Source organism: Bombus flavifrons, chromosome 13 (assembly GCF_040668555.2).
Source record: "Bombus flavifrons isolate JBK064 chromosome 13, iyBomFlav1_principal, whole genome shotgun sequence".
Classification (NCBI taxonomy): Eukaryota; Metazoa; Arthropoda; class Insecta; order Hymenoptera; family Apidae; genus Bombus; species Bombus flavifrons.
The window spans coordinates 11,013,926-11,036,026 of record NC_138454.1 but is presented as its reverse complement, the minus strand read 5'-3'; the positions used below and the strand labels follow the sequence as shown (position 1 = coordinate 11,036,026).

The following is a 22,101-nucleotide window of genomic DNA, read 5'->3' as shown; positions in this document are numbered from 1 at the left end:
CAAAACGAGTCGCGTTATGAAATGCGAAGAGTTTCGAGGAGATTCTTTGTCAGTGGACAAAGACAATGCTGGATAGACGAGCGGTTTCTCAGGTATCGAGGAAAAGGAACCCGGTTGGCCGTTAGGAAAGACGAAAGAAAAACGGCGAATCGAGCCGTGGTGGCGATGATGACGCGACGGAGCAAGGAAATGAGCGCGGAGAATGAAAACGCGAACGACGCGCGAACAGAATCGCTTCTCTCCATTTCATGGTGGTGGCTGTTGAACTAGCTCCAGCTAATCCATTAGGAAAATTAAGCGTGGGATAGGGCTTTCCTTATTCCTGACGGAGTAATGTATCCTCTGGTTCTTCTTTGTTAGCCCCGCCCGACCTGTCGCGGATCGTGGAATAAGAAATAAGGCCAGGCCGTCCCTTCTTTAAGCACACACCATGCTCCGTCAGCCAAGAAAAAGATAGAGGGAGGAACCATAGCCCCGGAGAGTGAAAAAACGAATAAGATATCGGAGATGAGGAAACGAAAGCAAGGTGATAAATAGTCATTCTCCCGCGTCTTTTTCCGACCACCATTCTCCCTTTCATATCCAGTCGAGAACTATTCGAAGAACGCTTCAGTTTTGGTTCCCCAGACAAGCAATTTATGCAATTGCTTTTCCCTGAATATCGATAAATTTTATACTCCAAGAGCTATTGAAATTCGCACCGTAATTATTTCGCGATTTCTCTGTTAGTTTTCTTTTCGCTGGAAATTCAATATTTTAATTGCTTGCTTTCGATCTGAATGTTTGGTTTACTTTATTAAAGGGAAATTTAATATTGACAAATGCTCTTTAAAACGAATATTTTTCTAGTGAACCTATTTATGTTTACGTTAAAAACCTATTTGAAATTAAAAATTCGACGAACTTTGCGATAACATATCGATTTATTTATGTATTTTCATACACGAAAAGAATTCTAAAATACTTCGAAAAATGTAAGACGCACTGCTCGAATCCTTATCAAGGTATTTGAAATTTAGATTTTATAGCAATTTCCCAAGTTTTAAGTGACTATTACTTTTAATACGTGAAACATGCAAAATTTGATATTTGCATAGCTCTTTATAACTCTTTAAATACCACTTATTTAATTTTCCTTAAATTTCACTTTGTATGAGAGCAAAATAATATTTCGAATTCAGATCGAAATTACAATGAAAAAATTAAACGGAATATTGAGATGATAATTGAATTTTTACAATTGGAATACTGAAGTTATAAAAGATATGGTAATAATAACATTGAAATAATTTGCGATAATAATTACATTTCATAAATTTTATCGCTTTTTGCCAAAAATTGATAAAATAATATTACCCGCTAAGTTTAATTTAAAATATGACAGATTTAATGCGTTCGCGTCATAATGGTACACCTGAAATTAAAATCTATTCCGCAGCTGCTAACTTCTTCATAGAACACTAGTCGCGCGATATTGTTCTGTCGAAGCTGAACACCATAGTTCGCCAGCGAACACCCTTAGGGCACCATACACAAGTAGATTCTATCTCATTACTCATCCGAAAAAATTTCGAAAGTACCTCCACATCCGTGCTAAAAACTACATTGAGAAAGAATTCTGCGCAACCATAAAAATTCAATTCAAAGTGAAAGCACCGTTCTCGACGTTGTAACAAAAATGGCAATGTGGTGAAAATGTGATATGATTTTCTATGCAGATATAGAATCATAAAATCATAAGATCATAAACATTGATTCTTTTTATTATACATATATTTCCATTGAAATATAACGAAATTATATAATTTCATGCTTTGACAATTTTATTTTATCGTTAATTTATGAAAAAAAGCAACTCGTCTATGTGAAAATCAAATTGTCGAGGTATGAAATTATAGAACTATATTCCGAGTTCTTTCTAATATCTCCCATCACATAACTTTTCCATTATAATTTTTATGTCATCGAGTATTCTGATTTAAAAATTTCGGACAAAAATATTCAGGAAAAGTTGCCTTAGTTTTGAAAAATTGTAGCACGAGGTACCTATCAATGACGAAGGAAGGGAAGTTTGGGCACGATGAGGTTTCTAATTTTCAAAGGAAAAGGTCCAGTCTATTTTCTAAAACTCATTTACCACTCCGTGCAACTTTTAATCATTTAAAAATTAAAAGAAAATTACTTGCCAGGATCTCGCATCCTTCGAGATCCGGCATCCAATTCAATTTTCTAAGTGTCTTAAAATTCGCTTCGCGGAAACTTTCGAAAGTTAGAACGACCGAATGCGATGTACTAAAGAAGAAGTTTATCAAAAGTTTATCCTAGACGTCATAACATCCAAATTTAACGTAATTGATTTTCACTAAAATATAATAATAATTTACATCTAATAATACTTTTATCTTTTTCATTTCTCAAATTACTATCTTTAGTTACATATCCTTTAGAATAGATTCAAACTATAGCAAATTTTTACCCAACAAAATACTGAAAATGAACATGACACAAAATATGCTGATCTTAGATTACTCTCCGAAAAACATTATCCATTGCATTAAGCCTCGATCTTCACTGAGATTACGTTTGACACTTATTACAGGTTGAAAATAGTTATTCATGCTGTATAGAAATTTTTTACTAATTTCACGTGTTTGTACTTAGTATCTCGTAACTTCTATATATGTATACTTTCACATTTTTTTTCAAATTTCACCAATATGATCACGACGGTCGTGTCTCGTTACAATGCTAATTAAGTTCCGAAAACTTTCGTATAACGTACATAATATATCGATCGAGTTTTCTATGGTGACTATTTGAATACTTCCGTGAATTAGCGTACACCGTCTACTACGTAGTCTATTCAGTCAGAGGAAAAAGGAGATCGACGAGTTGAAAGCAACGCAACAGAAAGAAACCGTGCACGAAATCAGGAGGATCGAGTCGCTGGTTGATAGAATAAGAAAAAAAGGAAAAAGAGAATCGAGTACCTTCAGGGTCGTTTCCCTGTTCTTGACTTAGCAAGATATCGATTTCGACCACGAACTCCTCGACAAGTTCCTGCATTCGCTCGGATAGACATTTCGATCGTATGCGCGCGGTGGTCGATTGTTTGGCCGGAAGCTAGCACGTGGATGGTTTTAGAATGCAATTCTTTCGAAATTGGTTTCGGGTTTCCGCGAGATTGCTTCGATTTAGGATGAATTGTCTTGACTGCCTTAAAGTCGCACGCTCGCATGCCCAACACTTCCGGCCAGCTTAGAACGCGGAGAAGTTTCGGCCAACTCGACGTCTGCGAAACTTTCTTGCAATAGTCTCGAGTATTCCGCGGAAGCGACATCTTGTTCTTTTCCATTCTCTTCGTTATGTTTACTTTATGAAGAGCAAACGCGAAACAAGATACAGGAAAGAAGCTTAAATCGATCTTATCGCGACAAAATTACGGTTTGAGTTCTAGGATCTTATTTCTAAGAAGCATTAAACTTCATTCTCGAACAGATAGATATTACAAAGATTTAAGCTGCGCTTTTGGATATTTTGTATAACTCGGAAAAGAAACGAGAAGTCTAAGAAGTAAATCTCTAAAGATTGTGAGAAATGTCCCTAGTATGTTTTAGAGATAAGTAATCTTCATTTGCGACATTGTTAATTTTTATTTTTGTATTTATGCAATTATGTCTTAAGTTATGTATCTTCATATTCTTTAGTGAAATAAATATTTGGTTAAATAAATTATCGATTAAAATAACGATCATATCAAGAAATAAGATAGTGATGTATGTATGTAAATAAATCTTTAGCGAACGTTTATAAAATGGAAAAGAACGCAAGTACGATTCCTTTTCTTTGTTAAAACGTACCACTCAGAGGACGTAACTCTCCTTGCATGATATACGACTAGGAAATTATTAAAATCTTCAAGAATGTTATTACCTGCTTGAAGATTATTCGTACTCGAATACTTGCTATCAAATAGAAATAAATAATTTAGGTTCCAAATCTATTCTGACACTCGCGTTACTACAATAGTTTTTCTTTATTGTATATTTCGTTTCAAATTTCAATTCAGACTTTTGGCAAACTGCTTAATATTACGGTACATAGGAATACGATAGATTTAAAAATCAAGCTACTAATTAAAATTTAAGTCATCGATAATTACGAGAAGCGTGCGTATTACGAAGTTCGGCTGTCAGACGCGTAAGTCACTTTTCGACACGCGAATGTTCACTTCGTCTTCTGAAATACGAATTACCATTGTCGGTTAAATGTATACACGGTGACGAGAGAAGCAGGCTACGCGTCGAGCTCCCATTTTTCTTCGTGTCTTTTGACTGTCAGGGCGTGCAGCATTCCGAAACCATGCAGCAGAAAAATTCTCTTTCTGGAGGAGTGTTGACAGATAGCTTAGATGACAGTTGGCATCTGTCAACTCGAGAGAAGGGTTGCATAATGATTTCAAGTGCATACACTTGCATCGTAGTTTCCAACGCACGGTTGTCCACGCGTTTCGCTTTACTAGCGTGCCGTGACTGCATTGTTTATGCAGGCGGAACAAAGTGCATGGTCAACACCAAGTTACGACAAGGTGAGTGTCTTAAGTGTATTCAAATTCCATCCTGAAGAAGTTGCACTCATAAAGGAACGAGGAGCTGTCCTCTTAAAATTCCTAGACATTTTCAACCTTATTTACTGTTGCTCTCTGTTTACCGTTTTAAACTTTCCAATGGGTAAAAAAAAAAAAAAAAGAATCAACCGATTAAGACCGACGCACGGTATCCTTCTGCAATTAAATTCGTTGGAACTTTATTGGCTTTTAACTCGTTCACTGGCGTGCCTTGATGTATTACTCGAGGAATTTTTAAAGACAAGATTAATTAGATCGAGGGTTTCTTTTGTGTGGGGCTCTGAAGAATTTTAGTGATTATACAAGAGTAATGTGAAATGAGATCTATTAATACAGTAGACGATCGACTACTCAAGTTACTTTAAATACTTTTTTCATCTTTATGAAATGTATATTTGCACAAAATATCGTTTAGTTTCTATGTAGATTTTCGTATCTTGTTTCAAACTTTAAGATTGTCGAAATGTGTTTCATATAAGACACATAATGTATTTATAAAAGTATTTACAAATATTTCTTATAAGTATTCAAATAATTTAAATAGCCATAGTTTATCTCTTAATAAAAAGAATAGAAAAGAAAGAATGAAAAGTTCTTTTTAAATGCGATGGTTATTTCTCCGTGAAATATACGAAAACTGAAACACGAATTGCCAGAGGAGCCAGTTGTTGGAAATGTGTTCCCATAATCTTCCGCTTTTTTTCGCCCGTTGACTCCTATCCGGAAATAAATGCTGCGGGATCGTAAAGCTCTTTGCGAATATGTTCGTTTAAAATTGCCAGCTCCTACGAGCAGCGTATCATCCAGAAAAATATATAGAGCTCGAAGATTCGTGCAATGAGATATTTCGTTCTGGATGATAATAAGTGTCAGTTAGGGAAATTATTACAGCGAACTCCATGGGAGATTTCCGACAATAGTCGGCAAACTATTCAAGAGAACGAGATGGGAAGAAAATGCAAACGGGGCGGCGCCGCGGTGCATTGAAACGACAACTTGATTTTGTTGAGACGAAACAGACTAATTAAGATATGAAATGAAGATCGATGGCCTCGGGAATAATCAAGCAATACACGGTGTTGCACGCAATTGGACCAAGATATACGCTATCGTTCATAAGTATTTGGCCAGCTGTACGGTGGATCCCTGACACGACGAAAAAATAATTACTAATAGTCTTACAACGCCATGAACACTCTGTATAATGCTTTAAATAAATTTTGACACATTTGTCGATTTTTGGTTAGAAAAATATGCGCCCATATAACGAGGAACGCGTTTCTGCGCTGTACGTGTCCATTGTATTTTTTTGAACTATAAGATTCTTATAGTTCAGTATAGAAGCAGGCATCTACTACAGTTCGATCCAAGTAACACGAAAAAAAACAATAAATTTCGAAATTTTTAACCTTTCTTCATTTCGAAAAAGAGAGAAAGGCTTTTTATAAACCATATAAAAAAAGAATACAAATCACTAAATATGTTGATGTTGATAGAAGAACGAGTGGATGAATTTGTAATAGAAAAATATTTTGAAATAAATAAGGGTATAAGTATAATTTATACTGATCCAGATCCTCATTCTTATAATGTTACAATACAATAGAAGCGATATGGAGCACGTACATATATTTACAGCAAAGAACATTACCAAAAAAGTTAACCTTGTAGCTGTAGTTAAAGACTACAAGAAACAGCAATAGCAATCTTATAGCTCCTTTGTTTCTAGACCTTGTAAGCCAAAACATAATTTGGATCTCTCCTTATTTAGAATATTTTTTTGTTTCACTAAATTCTATTCTCTTCGTAACAGCGATCTCCAAGTGACGGGTACACAAAAGGAAAGGTATAGAGTTTTTCTTGAAGTAACTACTTCAACAAGATATAAGACTATTACAATATTTTATCGATTCCTTGTTCTCCTTTTCTGTAAAAATCCTTAATATCGATACTTTTCAATGTTTCATTAAAACTCTCATTCGTGCTGTCTACCTACGATAGTACAAAAAATTATAAAAATCCAGAAACATTACGACATATACATTCCCCAAGATATTGGTTCTTCTATCTGCAGCTGGTTTTCCCTTTGACTGTACGCGAAAAGGTAGTCGGTTCATTATTAAGGAATACTTTCATTATTTAAAGTTGCTCCCTAAATATTCAAAGGAGGCGATACGGAGAGGCGGTAGAAACGTAGTAGCACGCAACGCAAGCTACGTTGCCGTTGGATATATAAACGTCTATCCTAAGTATTTCGTGCGTGTTTAGCCGGTTATTTCTCCTATAAAAGGCAGTCCTGGCAGTAACATGCGTTGTTGTTACCGTTGTTGCTATTACCTCGTAGTGGTAGTAATTTCCATCAGTCGTTACTGCAACCTAGTAGCAGGTATATCAATATTTGGCAACAGTTGACGTGGTGGTACCTATTCCCCGTCGTTGCTTCATTATTTGCTCTTGTTTCTGTCACAATTAGTAATGGGACGGTAGGTTGGCGGAGCTCACGAGTTTCAACGCAAACAGTCCAGGAAACGTATTTAAGCTAGCTGAGTATGTTTGGTTCACCAATGGGAATAGTTGAGACACCAGTCTTACGACTCCTATTCTACGGTTAAACTTGAAGCTCATTTAGACTGTTTCAGCAGATGGGGAACACGGATCGTCGCTGTGATTTCAGATGGGTGATTTCTTGCAAGCGTCGTGCTAGCGAAATAATCGCGGGATGCGTTATGATTTATACCGAATACTCTGATGCTTTTCTTTTCCGAATGGAACATGAATATTTTTTTTGAATTGTGTGGAAAAGATGTTGAATCTTCTGACATTTGTTCCTATTGCAGAAAGGAGCACGTAATGAAGTAATAAAGTAACTGTTGTCAGAGAATAATCGAGGAGTTAGTTAGAAAAGTTTTATCAATAAAATCGTTCATTCGCGTAAATCTAATCTAACAGGAAAATTAAAATATACAGATATTATCTTCGTTTTCCTAAATTCTGGCAAATGAACAAATAAAAGTTAAGAATAAATAAAATGTAAAAGCGTATGGTATGTGGTATAGCGAGTAAAGCCGTATCAATCGTGTTGTTAACAATTTATATAGTGACTTTCACATGGAAAATAGTCTGGTGTTATTTATGCAAACGTATATAAAACGCAATTTTTGTACGATCAGATCCAGAAGCGACTGCGCGCGATGCATCGATAAATTAAGAAATTTATTCGTGTTGTACAAATTACGCGATGAAATCGTCCAACGTCCATAACTCCGGCTAATGGATCAAACGAAAATATTCATACATCGCTATGAAAAGCTAAATAAAAGAGAAAAATATCGTCCAAAGAGAAACGTTAAAAGTATCAGATAACGATTATCAAAAGTTCGTTCTGTCCTTGGGTAGCACGATTTGTGTTTTATTAATTGCGTGTTAGCCTACACTTTGTGTGTATTGTTTTACAAATATATGATTACTTTCGGTATATCCGAGAACGTAGTTAAGCTTATGGCTCATTTAGACAAGATTCATTTGGAATCGCGGGCGTTACAACATATTCTTCTTGGCGCGTACGTCTGAGCAATTTCGCCGTTGCCATTTTCCACAGCAATCGATTAATCCGCCGTCGAGCGGGTTCCGGTGGAGGGATATCGGGATGGGAGTGGCGAGCAACCAATTTCGCGGCGGAAAAAGTTTAATTACAGTGAACGTTGGTGACATATTCCGGTGTAAACACGTCTGTACAGCGCGCCAGTAGAGAAAGACAGTTCGACGACTCTTCTCGAGGTAGAATTCTTCCTCGATGGTGACGCGACGCTCGCTTGATCACCGGATGTCGTTTCGTTATCGTTCTACCCTTTTGCTCGTCGTTGCTCCTCTTTTTATCTTGTACACACCGACTGCCGTTCGCTAGGTGGAGTTTAAATTGGTCCGCTTTCTGCCGGCAATCAAAGTCTAATCAAACTTTAACGAGTATCACGAATGCTCCCTGGACGATCGTCCAGCTCGGGAATTCAACGCCGGCTCGATCTGCGACAGTATAGTCGGTAAGGGTTACGCTGGATTTACGGCTCTTTTAAAAATTTCAACGATCAGCCGACAACGTTGAATATGGGCAGATGTGTGTCCCGACCACTGAATTAAATTTTACCGATAGGTTTCGTTCCCCTTTTTTCCACTGACAATGAGACCACGTCCATTCAACCGAAGTATGATTAAACCTTAAAGTATCAAATTCCATCACGTTATAAAAATTTTTACGGTTCGCTATATTCTTCTGTATATAGTTGCTGAACATTGTGGTTTTATTCACAAGTACCTATAATTACTATTAATACGAAAGACATTAATAATTAATAATCGTGCAATGGTACTTAATAATATTCAAACGATATTATGAAATTTGATTATTTCCAGGGGATGCTTTACGTTCTGAACAATGCACGGCGCTAATTTTATCGGTAGATTTGTCTTGAAATATGTATTTAAGTTAAACAATGTCGTTGTGCGGCTTCGATTCGATTTATTTAATGCGAAGTCCTTTGTAAAATGATATTTAAATGACCGATGAAAATGATCAGATAAAATATTCCTCGTGTATGTGTATATTTCTCCTATATAAAATATAACTATCCTCGAAGTTCCTGAAGTATGTTATTATAAATTTTTGATCTCTTTCAAGTAGAGAGTATTCTAACGTAAATTTGAAACCTTTTTCTGCAATGCCATAACCAAAAATTTAGTTATATTCGTCGTAAGATTGTTGAAATACATTTGAAAAGGTATTGGAATACTTAGAGTAATAGCTGCGGATTCCTCGGATCAATCGTAACTGGATTTCTCTTTTAATTCAGATCATTTTTCGATTCTTACGTTGAGGAAATATCGGGCCAATGTTTAAGTGTGATATGTGTAAATGAAGTCATTAACATCTTCATAATCGTGAAATTTAGTGGTCAATTCCCTATATTTACGACTTTGAAATAATAAAATTGCTCAAAATCATGTGGAAATTACTCGAGTTAAATATAATACCTTAACGTAAACATGCATCTAACATGCAGTTAAAGTTTTATTTGCAAACACGAAATACAATATGTCCAATATAAAAATTACTTTATTTATCGAATAATTATTTTTTCTCGGATAAAATAACGCCGCTGTTCTGAACCTATCATTGAATAATAAATTCAATTTCATGAACTACGAATTAAAGTTTCTAAAAATTCTTTTCTTTTAGGTAAAATAACGTGACGTTAATCACAATTTTTTTCGTGAGATTAAAGTTCACTCGAATTGAAAAATACGTATTTCTTGATACTTGCTTTGACCAGTGCTTGCAGCCGATAATTGATATGTTGAAAATAAATGATTTTCGTAATTTTCAACGCTGTTTTTGAAATGATTCTTTTCGTATGAAGGCACGACGATTGAAATATAACATTTCACCGAGCTCTTTCGTGTCGTCGCTCGTACTGCGACTCTTTATTTACGGCTATTTTCGTTCGCATTTATTTCGGCCCGCGAGCTATACGCGAATTTATCGATTTCATTTCATGAAGTTTTAAAACGTACTCTCGCCGAACAAAAAGGTGCAATGAATACGAAATTTCCATGAAAATGAGAGGGATGTGGTTTGAAACCTACATACACCTGGGTAGGGATGCAGTGGGAAAACCAAACTGTTTATAGAATTCAGCGTTTTAGCATTAAATATTTTTATTATATCAATTAATGTTGTATAATTTTACAATTATCAATCATATATTTCCCTTTTATTATATTTATTCTTTATGTTTGTATTATTTATGTTTCACGTTTGTAATATAAAATAAAGTTCGCAAAATTATTCGGCTGTATAAATTACTTGGTATATTTTATGTAAAATTACGCGACAGTAGAAAAAACACAACTCGAGATCTGTTTTCAATAAACGTCGTTATATTCTGCAACGATGCCATAATAATACTCAGCAAGAATGATACTTGTAGAAAAATTAGCACACCTAATAGAACAACTTTCAACACGAATTAAATTTGGAAAAATTCCCAATAAACGTATCGATATCAACATCTGTCTAACCAAAGCGTTTGCCATCTACGAGATCTCACAAAGCTGTATAATGATTAACATATTTCCAGGAACGGTAATAAAAATTGATCGAATGTTTTCTCTATGAACTGAAAGCAATCAAGTTTTTTTCATCGCGGTATTAACGCGCGAGCAATGCCTATGAATACTTCCCAATTAATAGCTAACGAATAATCCGTTCGCTTGATAGTGAGCAAACACGCCGCGTAACGAAACCAAACAGCCTTATTAATGCCCGGCTAGCAAACATTTTCGCGCAAACACCAATTAGCAGACACGATAGCATTGAAGGCGCTCGGAAAAATCGGCGCGGAAAAATCGATAAGGGCGAAAGCGAACCGATGCCTCGTGCGAAACGGACACCGGCCGCTTAATAATTTACAACGATTACGCGCGCCACGCCGGAACAAAATTTACAACGCGCGACATCGGTGCGACTAGCTTTAAACGGCTCCTAACGGCTGATTTACGATTCAACCCCCTGCAGTGACGCGTGCACACGCTTCCATGTATCCGCATGCACCAGGCGTACGAAAGCCGGATGCTGAGGATCAGTAGCGTTGCGTGCCGAAAGAAATACACGTAAGAATTTCTGTCGTCTCGTTCTACGAACATTTGTTTTAGTCTTTGTAACGTTTCTTTCGTGCGTCGATATATGACGGCTGTGAGGGTTTGCTCGGATTAATGAAATTGTCAGAATGCGAAAATAACGAAAGTGAACAGATTTTAAGTAGAGAAAATCTAAACGCGTTCGATACGAAGTCGATGGAAGAAACGTGCGTGTTTGAGCGACGTCTGCGTTCAAGCATATTTCAATCGATAATACGATATATACTCTTGTCCTTAGAATTTTCATTGCTTATCTGGTTTTTTTTTTTTTTTTTTTTTTAGTTGATAAAATTATATTTCATTGTGTATTTGGGAAGAACAATGCAGAGGTTCATGCGTCGTTATAGGGCAGAATTCATTTTGTTGTTTGTAATGTTTTTAAAGTTGAATCGTATTTTGTATTCCAAGAAATGGGCATAAGGATCATGCTGTATTATCCGACTATACATAGACGATGCTGTGCTTCAACGTTGGTAGAAATGAGTTATATACGTTGTGTTTCAAGAGAAATCGAAAGAAGGATTTGCGTCGTGAGATCCGGAAGATTCATTTTAATTTTTGTAATATTTCTAAGGATCAACAGCATTTTGTATTCAGAGAAGTGGACACAAGGATCACTCTTTGTTATGTGAACGGGCGGTGCCCTGTTTCAACGATTTCGCTCTAAATCAACATTCTCGTTTATCAGGAAATCGCGTTGAAATTGTTAGTTTTCCAACGGACGCTTTCGCTGTTTTTTTATTAAACTCGATCGAATTTTATGTCATTTTTATAGATAATATTAGTTTTGTAATATTCGAAAATATATTTTATTTTTGATGTTACGACTCCGTAATAGAATACAAGAGGAGCTCAGTCGTGATCTTTTATTTTTGAATAATATCTTACTTTAAATTGAACTTAAACATTTTCACGATATGAATATTTCATCGTTTCATTTCTGAAAACGGTAAGAATCGACCTTTGTTTAAATGCTAGCACTATTTTTAAAACAGCGTACTAAATCATGGAAGCTGTTCAAAAAGTTATGGCCATTCGTCTGGAAGCGGATTAATTTTGAGCGATAGCATTTCTTTTAACAGTCACAAGGTTTAGAGATAGTCACATCGAATAATTAAAGTGGGACACTGTACGTGTACTACGGTTGAACTGCGATAGCAGCGTAATTGACATACCGTCGTTAATTATCGTTCTGCTTATTAAACTGACCTATCCTAGAAAGAGCACGAGTGGGGATAATGATGCGGTTGAAAATAGAGGATCGTGCTAAGCGTCTGGGTAACATAATAAATAGCAATACATTTGCAGATTGTTTAGAAATATTTTATTGCTCCAATGTTAGATATATCTTTGAATTAAATCTAAACATACGATATATATATATATAGAAATCTTGTATGAATATATAACGCGCGTTACGTGAAACATTTTGAAATTTCATTAACATTGTAGTGAGGCACGACAGTTACGATTATAATTGTTAATCGAAATAGGATTGGAAATATACATGGAAGGTACAAGATATTTTAAGCATACATTTCATAAAAATCACAAAAGTGCGATTATCCATTCGGTAGGTCCACCTCTAACGTTTATTATATGTTTAAGATGGCTGTTTATGTCGTATGCTAATTTGTTACTAAATACATATTTGTAACAAATATCTCTTATACTCCACGCAGGTTGTCAGTCTTGTTTTATATTTTATCAATATAATCATGATCATAATCTCATTACAGCGATAATAAATTTTCAAAATGTTTCGTACAGCGCATGTATTTAATATATTCGTAAAAGATTGTCATATATGCTGGAATTGTTTCGCGAGTCAGTGTATTCCAAAAAGACGAGCAATACCGATAGAACAGTAAATTTAGCGATGTCTGCCGGCAAAATCGGATCGTCGGTGGCGAAATCGCAAGGGGTAGAAAAAGGGTGAGTGGGTGGATGTATCACGAGGTAAAAATATACTTGCCGCAATAACCGAGAAGCAGGGACAAAACAGATAGGTAACCCGATGGAAGTTCCGCCTGATCGAGCATTTTACATTGCTGCCATGACAGGGAACACGGACGCATCAATGTTGAACCCGTTGCTGCTGGGCCTGGCAACAACAGCGACCCTTTTGGCCCTGGCTGTAGCTGGAATCCTGATGGCGCTCTACCGGAAGCACTCGAACGGTCGGCCCGGAAGTCCAAAGCACGCTCCCATCGTGTGCGAGCCACCTAATGCAGGTGCAACTACTCCGGTACACCCCCAGACCAAGCAGGCGGTCGATGACATCGATCCGGACATCATACCCAACGAGTATGGTGAGTCTACGGCTTTCCGATTGTTCGAAACGTTCGCTAAACTATGGCCTTCGTGTACACAACGCGGTCATACAGACCAATACGTATACAGGGTGATTTTGAAGTAACGGTACTTGCAACAGGAGAGAACGTGATTCTTCGAACAAAAATAAATCGAAGATATAAAATGACATTTTTCCATGCTTGACGTTTTGTTTCCGAGAAAATCGGCTTTGGAAAGCTGTCAAGTAGACTTCGGTTTAATTAATTATCGCCTGTACAGAAGCGAGGACTCGGCAGGAGCTTATCCTACGAGTGAAAATATGTCGAGAACGTATAATAAAGTTTTTTCATTCGACGCCTTGTTCTTGAGAAAATCAAATTTCAACCATGATCTCGGAATCACCGTGTGGACCAAACCAAAATATAAGTGTCTTTTATGACAATTAAAATCTCACATTTTAATGTGGTTTAATACGTTGAAAAGATCGGTACAAGTTATCCCATGACTCAAAATGAAACCAACATCCTTGAAGATTTGTCAAGGACAAGCGAACTTGGCTAATTTAATTTTTCCTACCTTTTTTTATGTCAGTACCAGAGAGTCTATTTACGAGAATTATTTGCTCCTAGTCTGTGGATCGTAATGAGAAGCTATGATTAATTAGAGTTTCTTGTCAGGTAAACAAACAAAAATTCAATTCAAAAGGGTGGAACGTTGTTACAAAATCGTGAGTGGAAATATTCGACTATGCTATGCCCAAAAGCTGAAAACCTAAATGCTTGAAAACAAAGGATGGATTCGGTGTTTGTATCGTAAAGCTAGGTACAATGGTCCTATTCACTGCAAACATTTTTTCTGTCCAAAAGAAAGAAAAAATGTACACGAAGCACGAAGTTCGCCAAATAAACTAGATTTGGCAAATATACGTGTACAGGTAGAAAAAGAATTCTTGTTGGTAAACTGGTTAAAACGTACCTTTATCTGTTTATTTCATTGGTTGTTTAATTGCTCGTCTTCGCCACGATTGATAGCCACGATTCGCGTAACTGGAACAATCGCAGGTCGATTATCGTACCGCTTTCGTGTGCCTGTACTTATACCTCCGTGTGCCTTCGGATAGTGCAATTTCTTGGATTATCGACGTGGCCCGCTCTATTTTTGTTTCAATTGTTCATTGAGAAGTGTGGCTATTTTCAGTAGAGATAAAAACAGATTTCATGGATTCCTTTAACCCTGCTACGCGTACTGGGTCAGGACGTAATAACAGATGCCTAGGATGTCGAGTACCTGTTATATACCGAAGTTTTATACTTAGATTTTAGTTTTGTACTTTTTATATTTAGAAAGGCCAATTTTTGCTTCGAATAACGCTATTGCTATAAACTTCTGGTTCTGTATTTTCCTTTTCATGATTAATATATCACCTGGAGTAGAAAAATGTATTATTCAACTGTTGAAATTTATTACCTATTATTTTATAACTACGATGAAGAAACGATAGCCATTTCCAATTATTTTGTAAGTAGATAAATTAAATATATTCGCTTCTGTACAGGCGATAATTAATTAAATTGAAGTCTGACAGCTTCTCAAAGTCGATTTTCTCGGAAACGAAACCTGAAGAAACGTCGGTTTATATCTTCGATTTATTTTTATCCGAAGAATCACTTTTTTTCCTTGTTGCAAGGAATAAATATTACTTCAAATATTACTAAATATTACTTCAAAATCACCCTGTATATGTATATACGAGAATATAAATTTAATATTCCGCCAAAAGATAACGCATACAAACACACGCACACACACGTAGAATCTTCATTTTTCAAAGAATTAATTGGGATACGACACTGCACCCCCGTAGGACATATTATGTTTGTTCAGCCCATAATCTTCGGGTGAAATGAAAATTTCAGAAAGATTTTTTCACGCGATGATTGCCCTGGACAGATTATTATCGTTTCATGGAATCGTTATTGGTTTTGAAGTACCGTATCTCTCTTCCTCGTTAAATCGCTTGATTGAAAGTGGAAATTCTGCGGTTTATTCGTTTCGGTTGTAATTTACCAGTTGCAAAACATTTATAGAGTTACATATCATCTGTCAAATACCGAGCTTTTTTCTTATCCTATTCTGCCTCCGATAAATCGTTTAAAATAAAAAAAAAAAAATTAAAAAATGTAGAAGGTAGAACGAGCAGATAATTATAATTTGTTTTAAATATTTAGATACTTATGCATTTCAAATAAAATTTGCCCAAGTCCAATGTAAATGCACAATTTCGTTCGTTTAAACTTTATCATCCGATTTGAGTTTTAATTATAAACACACTCGCTTTCTATTTAAGCTCTGATTCGCGGTATGTTTAATTTTGGAAAATACGTTGATCGAACGGAAGAAAAGATCGATAAACGTATGATAGTGTATTGTCATTTCTTTCTATTCAAATTCCCGGGAATGTTAATAGCGAATGCTTTGGCGTTCTTTTCCCATCAAAGATATTTCCGCGTCGCGTAGCAATGAATTTCGAAATGCATTGTCAGGTTAAATTGGTACGCTTCAATACACATTAATAGATCGGAAATGCAATGCCTTTATCCACAGTGAATAGTGATCAATGTGTGCTCATCAAACTTCTACATTATTATCTCAGCATTAACGCGGGCGAACGCAAAAGCACTGTCCGCCGCGTCGAAAGCTTTGACGCGCGATACGTCGAAAGAAAAATGAACGAAATAATAATTATTATTTCTCCTTAAAATATAACAGTCTGAAGGTATTCTTTTCTTTCGGTTTCAATTTCTTTGAATTTCCTTGATCGTGACGTGAATTTAGATGCCTCCGATATTTAAAATATATTCAATTCCATTAAGTGAACAAGTTTAGAGTAAATAATTATTGTTTTACAATTACTTAGATCCTTGTCGTTGATAATACCTTATTGATATTACGACTAGATATAGAATCTGAATATATTCCACGCAAATAATTATAATTAAAGCGATGTGTTGAAAATTAATAGCTATATGTATAGTATAACCATGTTTTCATTTCGATCAAAGTCAACGTTAGTTTTAAAAGCAATTGCATGCATTTAGTAGTTGCGAAAGGAGATAAAATCATAATTGGTAATATCGTTAATACATTGTACGCATACGAGTGACATTGGTTCTATTCTTCGTACTTCAAATATCGATGCATTCAGATTTCAATAATTTTTTACCATCTTCCCCCCGGCTTTATTTCGTTAAATTTCCTCGAGCCAACGCTACGCAACATCTCACGGAAATTATTTTCTTCACGACCTTCAAAGAGAAACAAATGGGATTGAGAAATATAACTTTTTATTTAAAAAGATAGCATATTAAATAAATCTAGCGCTGCTTGCGAACTTCTTTGTCCCGTTGTAACGTATTGTATCGTACGCGGAGACCATTCTCGTCTAGATTTAATCGACTAATCTGCTTAGTGGATGCGCGACTTTGCATGGCTTCGTTCGAATCTGTTCACAGAGAGAAGACCTCTAACGTATACTCCGATATATAAGACACCGCCTCAACGAAGAAAGAAAGATCGAGTTATGGACGAGGCGATCTCACCAGAGAAAAGGCCGATCGTGCAACACGGTTTAGATCTACCACCGGATCCAATGTTGACCGACTGTCTGCCAACGCCGACCATAAATTATCCCCAAAACCATGTATCCCAAGCGAATACTTACAGTAATCCACCCACTATGGCGGACTTCAAGCAGATGGCAATGGACGCTTACAACCAGCGAAACAACCAAAATGTGAGATTTTCAAGAATATTTTCGTAATATATATTCCAAGCCAAAGTGAAAATGAAGTTTAAACGGATCGTTGTCCAAGCTTCTATAATATCCAAATTTGAAGCATCACGTCTATGTATTGATTTCAAAGGATAACGAAAATATATTTCATATCCATCGATCTGACATAAAGAATGGAGCTTCCACGATGCTTTGAAAGAATAATTCCGCATCAAGATAATTTTATTAGAAGTTATATTCGTACAGCAGCAATCTAGGGGAAGTTAAATATTTTACAGTAGAAACATATCTCGAAACTAATTACAAGACCGAAAATAAACGTATAATTTTCGAAACAGAAGCGTCGATATTACAATCTTACAATCGTGACAATGGATTCCGCTAAAAGTATAGATTTCTTTACTCGATTTGAACTAAATTTCCCTCGAAATTGTTCGATAGAGACTACTTCTCTGAAGGAACAATTCACGAGCCACCATTCTTATGGGTAGTAGGACAAGAAACGAGATAACAGGTAAACGAATATACAAGCGAAAGGAGAATCTCCGATATCGTACAGATTTCGTTCCTTTCCGGCCTATCGTTTTAATCGCGTTTCACTCATATTCCCTCGTGCCGAGAAATGACAAAAATGGCATAGAAGCAGAATGGCCGATATCCCGGAAGCGGAACTAATCGATGAGTCCCGTGGCCATATAAATCATTCCGACAATTAGCCCCGTAAACTCATTACGGTCTGTAAATTTAATCGGGTGCCTTTTTTAGCGATATCTAATAGAGTGTATTTAGTCGAAGCCGTTTGATTAATGAGAAGCAATTAACGCTTCCCCTAGCTGCCGAAGAGGGTAGAGAGGAAGAAGTGGAAGGTCGTAGGGGAAACTAGCGAATTACCGAACGAACGATCGATAAAACGTGATACAATATTCAACAGGGAGATCGCGTTCCTTTTTTTCGCCGGAGGAAGTAATACAATCGATCCTCTTTCGTCGACGCGATTTCTCTTCTTTATCACGACCAGTCTTCCCTCTTTTTTTCTTCTGTATAATTTCTACTCTGTCTCGCATAGCCAAACCGACAAGGTTGTTTTAAATATTCGAAGTTTCGAAGACGACCACAGGAGACCTAGAGCACGAGCCAAGAAAACGGATCGCCCGTTTTAATATGCGGCAGTCTTCTACTTTAACTTTTCCGGTTTAGCGAGGCCTTGGGTTATCTGTGCTTTCGCCAGTTTAATTACATCGAAGTTTCCTCGATAATTCGAGAGGTTCCGATGCGCGTATATAACTCGTCTTGAACTCGACTTCAGTTTCCTTTCGACACTGGTCGCGTTCCGTTGAGTGTCTGAATAATTTTAATACCGATTCGAACCAGTCCCCCATCCAGCCACTATCTACACCATTACTTCGTCGTCCTTTTCATTAACCGATCCCGATATTCCTCCTGGATGTTTTCGTTTCACTGTTTTTGTTTTCCTCGGAATTACGTAGCCGGCCGCGGTTTTCGATTATTTTCAACCTCGCTCCGCGCGTTCGTTCCCCGTCAGCTCTTCCATTATTAATTCCAACCCCGAATTTGCAATTTTCACAAGTATCGATACATTTGCATTTACCGTTTTTCTTTTTCTCTCTCTCTCTCTTTCTTCCTCCATTTGTAGCCTCTCTCTTTCGCTCGTCCACTCGCATTTCACGCGGCTCTATCGTAAATCGGAAGTTTTGCTTATTTTCCAAACGAATAGTTTACGCAGCTTCTGGAATACGATATAGATTTTATTGCTCTCGAGATCAGATTTAACGTATCTGGCTTTTGCGCTAATAATACGGTTATAAGCGACGCTAAATTATACACTCGCGGTATATGTAAATTACATATTTTTAATATGTGATTCGAACTCGAGGAACTGCAATTTTGAAGTAAATTTTTGTAGCTTAATTAAAAAAAAAGAAGAAAAAACAGCAGTTGGCATCATTTTATTTGGCTCACCTTTCGTATATTTTGTTATAAGTTACACTGAAATTAACGAGTTTTAAATGCGCAATTTTGAAGATATAAAAGCGTGTCTTTTTTCTGTTTTTTATAAAATAAATGCGATGCATTAATAAGTAATCACTCATAAAAATGAAATCCATTTATCGTCAATTTTAAAACTGTTTTGGAATGGCTTTGATATATTAAATGAAAATAGAACGCGTTGATGCAATATGGTAACGTGCAAACTCAATTAACATTGAAAAAACAAGTTAGAAAAAGCACGTTTACCTTTCAGAAAAGTCTAAGGACGCGAACTAACCTTCCGTAAAGCATTTAACGTTTTACGTTCTCGACGCAATTAACTGAAACTCAATTTTAAAGAATGTTTGCATCCTTCGAAAAGCGTTAAAGAAAATAATTAATCTCTCTCCTCGGCATCGTAAACTAGTTAAGCGCTAGTTTCTGCCAAACTGGACAGCCATTAAAATTCGAAATTACGTAATTATTACTCCTACTTAATGCGTGTAGCCTTCTGTTTTTATTGCGTTCGATCCTATTAAAACATTTTCCTTGTACCTTTGAAACACGGAAAATCTAAATGATACGGATTGCTTTACATATTTATCCAATTTTTCACGAAACATTGAAGATTAATGCGTTTCATAAAATACATGGAATTTATTCATTTTACCCAATGTCGAATTTATAAAATTCCAAATATTTTTATTACAATAAGAGCTATAAAGTCAAATATGACAAAAAATGTAAGAATTTTCAGGATAATCTAATATCAGTGAACTGACGAAAAACTTTAGCGTTAAGGAATTAACTCGTTACTGGACTAGCAATCGATGGTTAACGTTTATTTTTCGAAACGAAGAATCCTGTTTCATTGATTACAGGTATACTACAGTCTCCAGAGGTCAGGCAAAGGGTTATCGTCGATGCCGCAGAGGCCAGTTTCCTCGTCGGTTTCCGCGCAGGGCAAGTTTCATCAACCGGAAGTGGTGACGCGCTCGAATCGAATACAAGAGAGTTGTATATAAAGCTCGCGATGAAAGTCTCACCGAGTCCAGACACTTGAGCGACTCTGCACGGCGTTCGTACGAAAAGCTAGTTACAAAGTGCGCGAACATCGTTTCCGAGCCTGTGAAACGGAGTCGAAATTCTCGCGAGTCGAGTCGCACGTTGCGTCTTTCTACGATCGACGTGCGAAATTCCAAGCATCTTCGCGAAACACTGCGAACAATTCGCTGTACAAAGGAGAAAACGGAGAAAACGAGAGGAAAAGAGAGAAGGAAGTAAAAAATAAAAGAGAGAGAAACCGACGGAAAAATTCAGTGTTTGTGACGAGAACGAGGACCTGCACCCGGATGGGTCGACGATTTTAGTCGCGTACACCATCAGATTGGACAAGTGGATGTCCAGTTGCAGGTTTAATGAAACGTTGATGATCAGACAGGAACTCGATGCTCGACGAAGTGTATCGAATCGTTTGAATTGTACGTTCTTTTTCTACCTGCAGATTTTTATAATAGAGTACGGCCACGTTACACGAATAAAACGGAAATAGAAAAGCAGAGAGAACGGAAACAGAGCTCGATAAGAGCAAAGTCCAATTTGACGAGGCAGCGTCCTTGAATTATCGAATATACAGTTTGTAACGCGAAATGGATATCTCGAACGATCTTCGTTCTTGTTCACGTTGCGTACATGAACCTTGGAATCGTGCATCGTACTGTTTATATGAGATTAGTTTTTGTACAAAGATCTATTGTAAATAGGCGAGACAGCCTGGTCCTAGTGGATAGTTACCGATGTCCGAATTTCATTCGCTAAAGTCACGTGTTATGTCGGGGAGAGGATTGTTCGGTCACGTAAGATAAATACTCGATGGCATACGAAATAAAGAGAATACGTTTCATCTGTTTTACAGAAACGAGCTTCGCCCACTTGTCGTCCTGTCCGAACCTTTTCCCGATCTTCTCTATTAAGAGAGCAGAAAACGTACCGAACGAGCAGTCAAAATTTCAGTCGCACGTGAGTCGAATCGCATTTCGCGTTTCCTCTCACTGACCGCTAACCATTCTCCATCCCGAACGTGAAGAAAATCTTAGCGCATCACGTGCATTTACGGCGGTGAAAGCAGCATGAAAATTTTATTCGCAGCAGAACCACTCGACTATCAAATAACATCTACCACCGTATCGAACGACGATTCGATTTTCGTTTAAATTTTCGACAACGATAAAGGCACGATTAACCTTTCATTTCGAAATAATCTTCTAACGTTTACCCTGTTAGCCGGAGAAGATGAATATAATAATTTTTTCATTGACGAATCTCCTATCTCTTTCCTGTGTCGTTTCATCTTCTTTGAAAATATAGTATATCTACATTTGCGAGAGCTAAATCGAGTCTAACGAAAATTAACGTGTCCGTATTAATTTTGAATTCCATGATTACAGAAGTAGGTATTTATTTAAGAGACGACACGGTTAACAGACTAATATCGATGCGTTGTTATGTTATTATCTCGTTTGAGATCATTTTAATCTTAAAAATTTATTTTGTCTATTAAGCCATGTAAACCTTCTTTCTCTTATTTGTGTTCGTCTTAAACGAAGCTGGATGTATCGTTTAGGTTCATTTTCGTTGGCATTATTGTCATTCGTAAATGAATGTCAAGTCGATATATTTTGTGTATTATACTGCTTCAATATAAATT

At 36.6% G+C, this 22,101-nt stretch overlaps 1 protein-coding gene across 3 annotated transcripts in view; it reads left to right on the top strand.

Moving 5' to 3' along the window:
* The window catches only part of LOC138186508 (neural cell adhesion molecule 1), a 209,646-nt gene extending 187,545 nt beyond the window's left edge, over positions 1 to 22,101 (top strand). For all 3 annotated transcript variants that reach the window (XM_069126454.1, XM_069126455.1, XM_069126453.1), the window contains 3 exons: positions 13,381 to 13,629; positions 17,125 to 17,405; positions 20,276 to 22,101. In XM_069126454.1, coding sequence (XP_068982555.1) covers positions 13,381 to 13,629; positions 17,125 to 17,405; positions 20,276 to 20,419 — 674 coding nt within the window. In that variant the 3' untranslated portion in view covers positions 20,420 to 22,101. The remainder of the gene's footprint in view (positions 1 to 13,380; positions 13,630 to 17,124; positions 17,406 to 20,275) is intronic.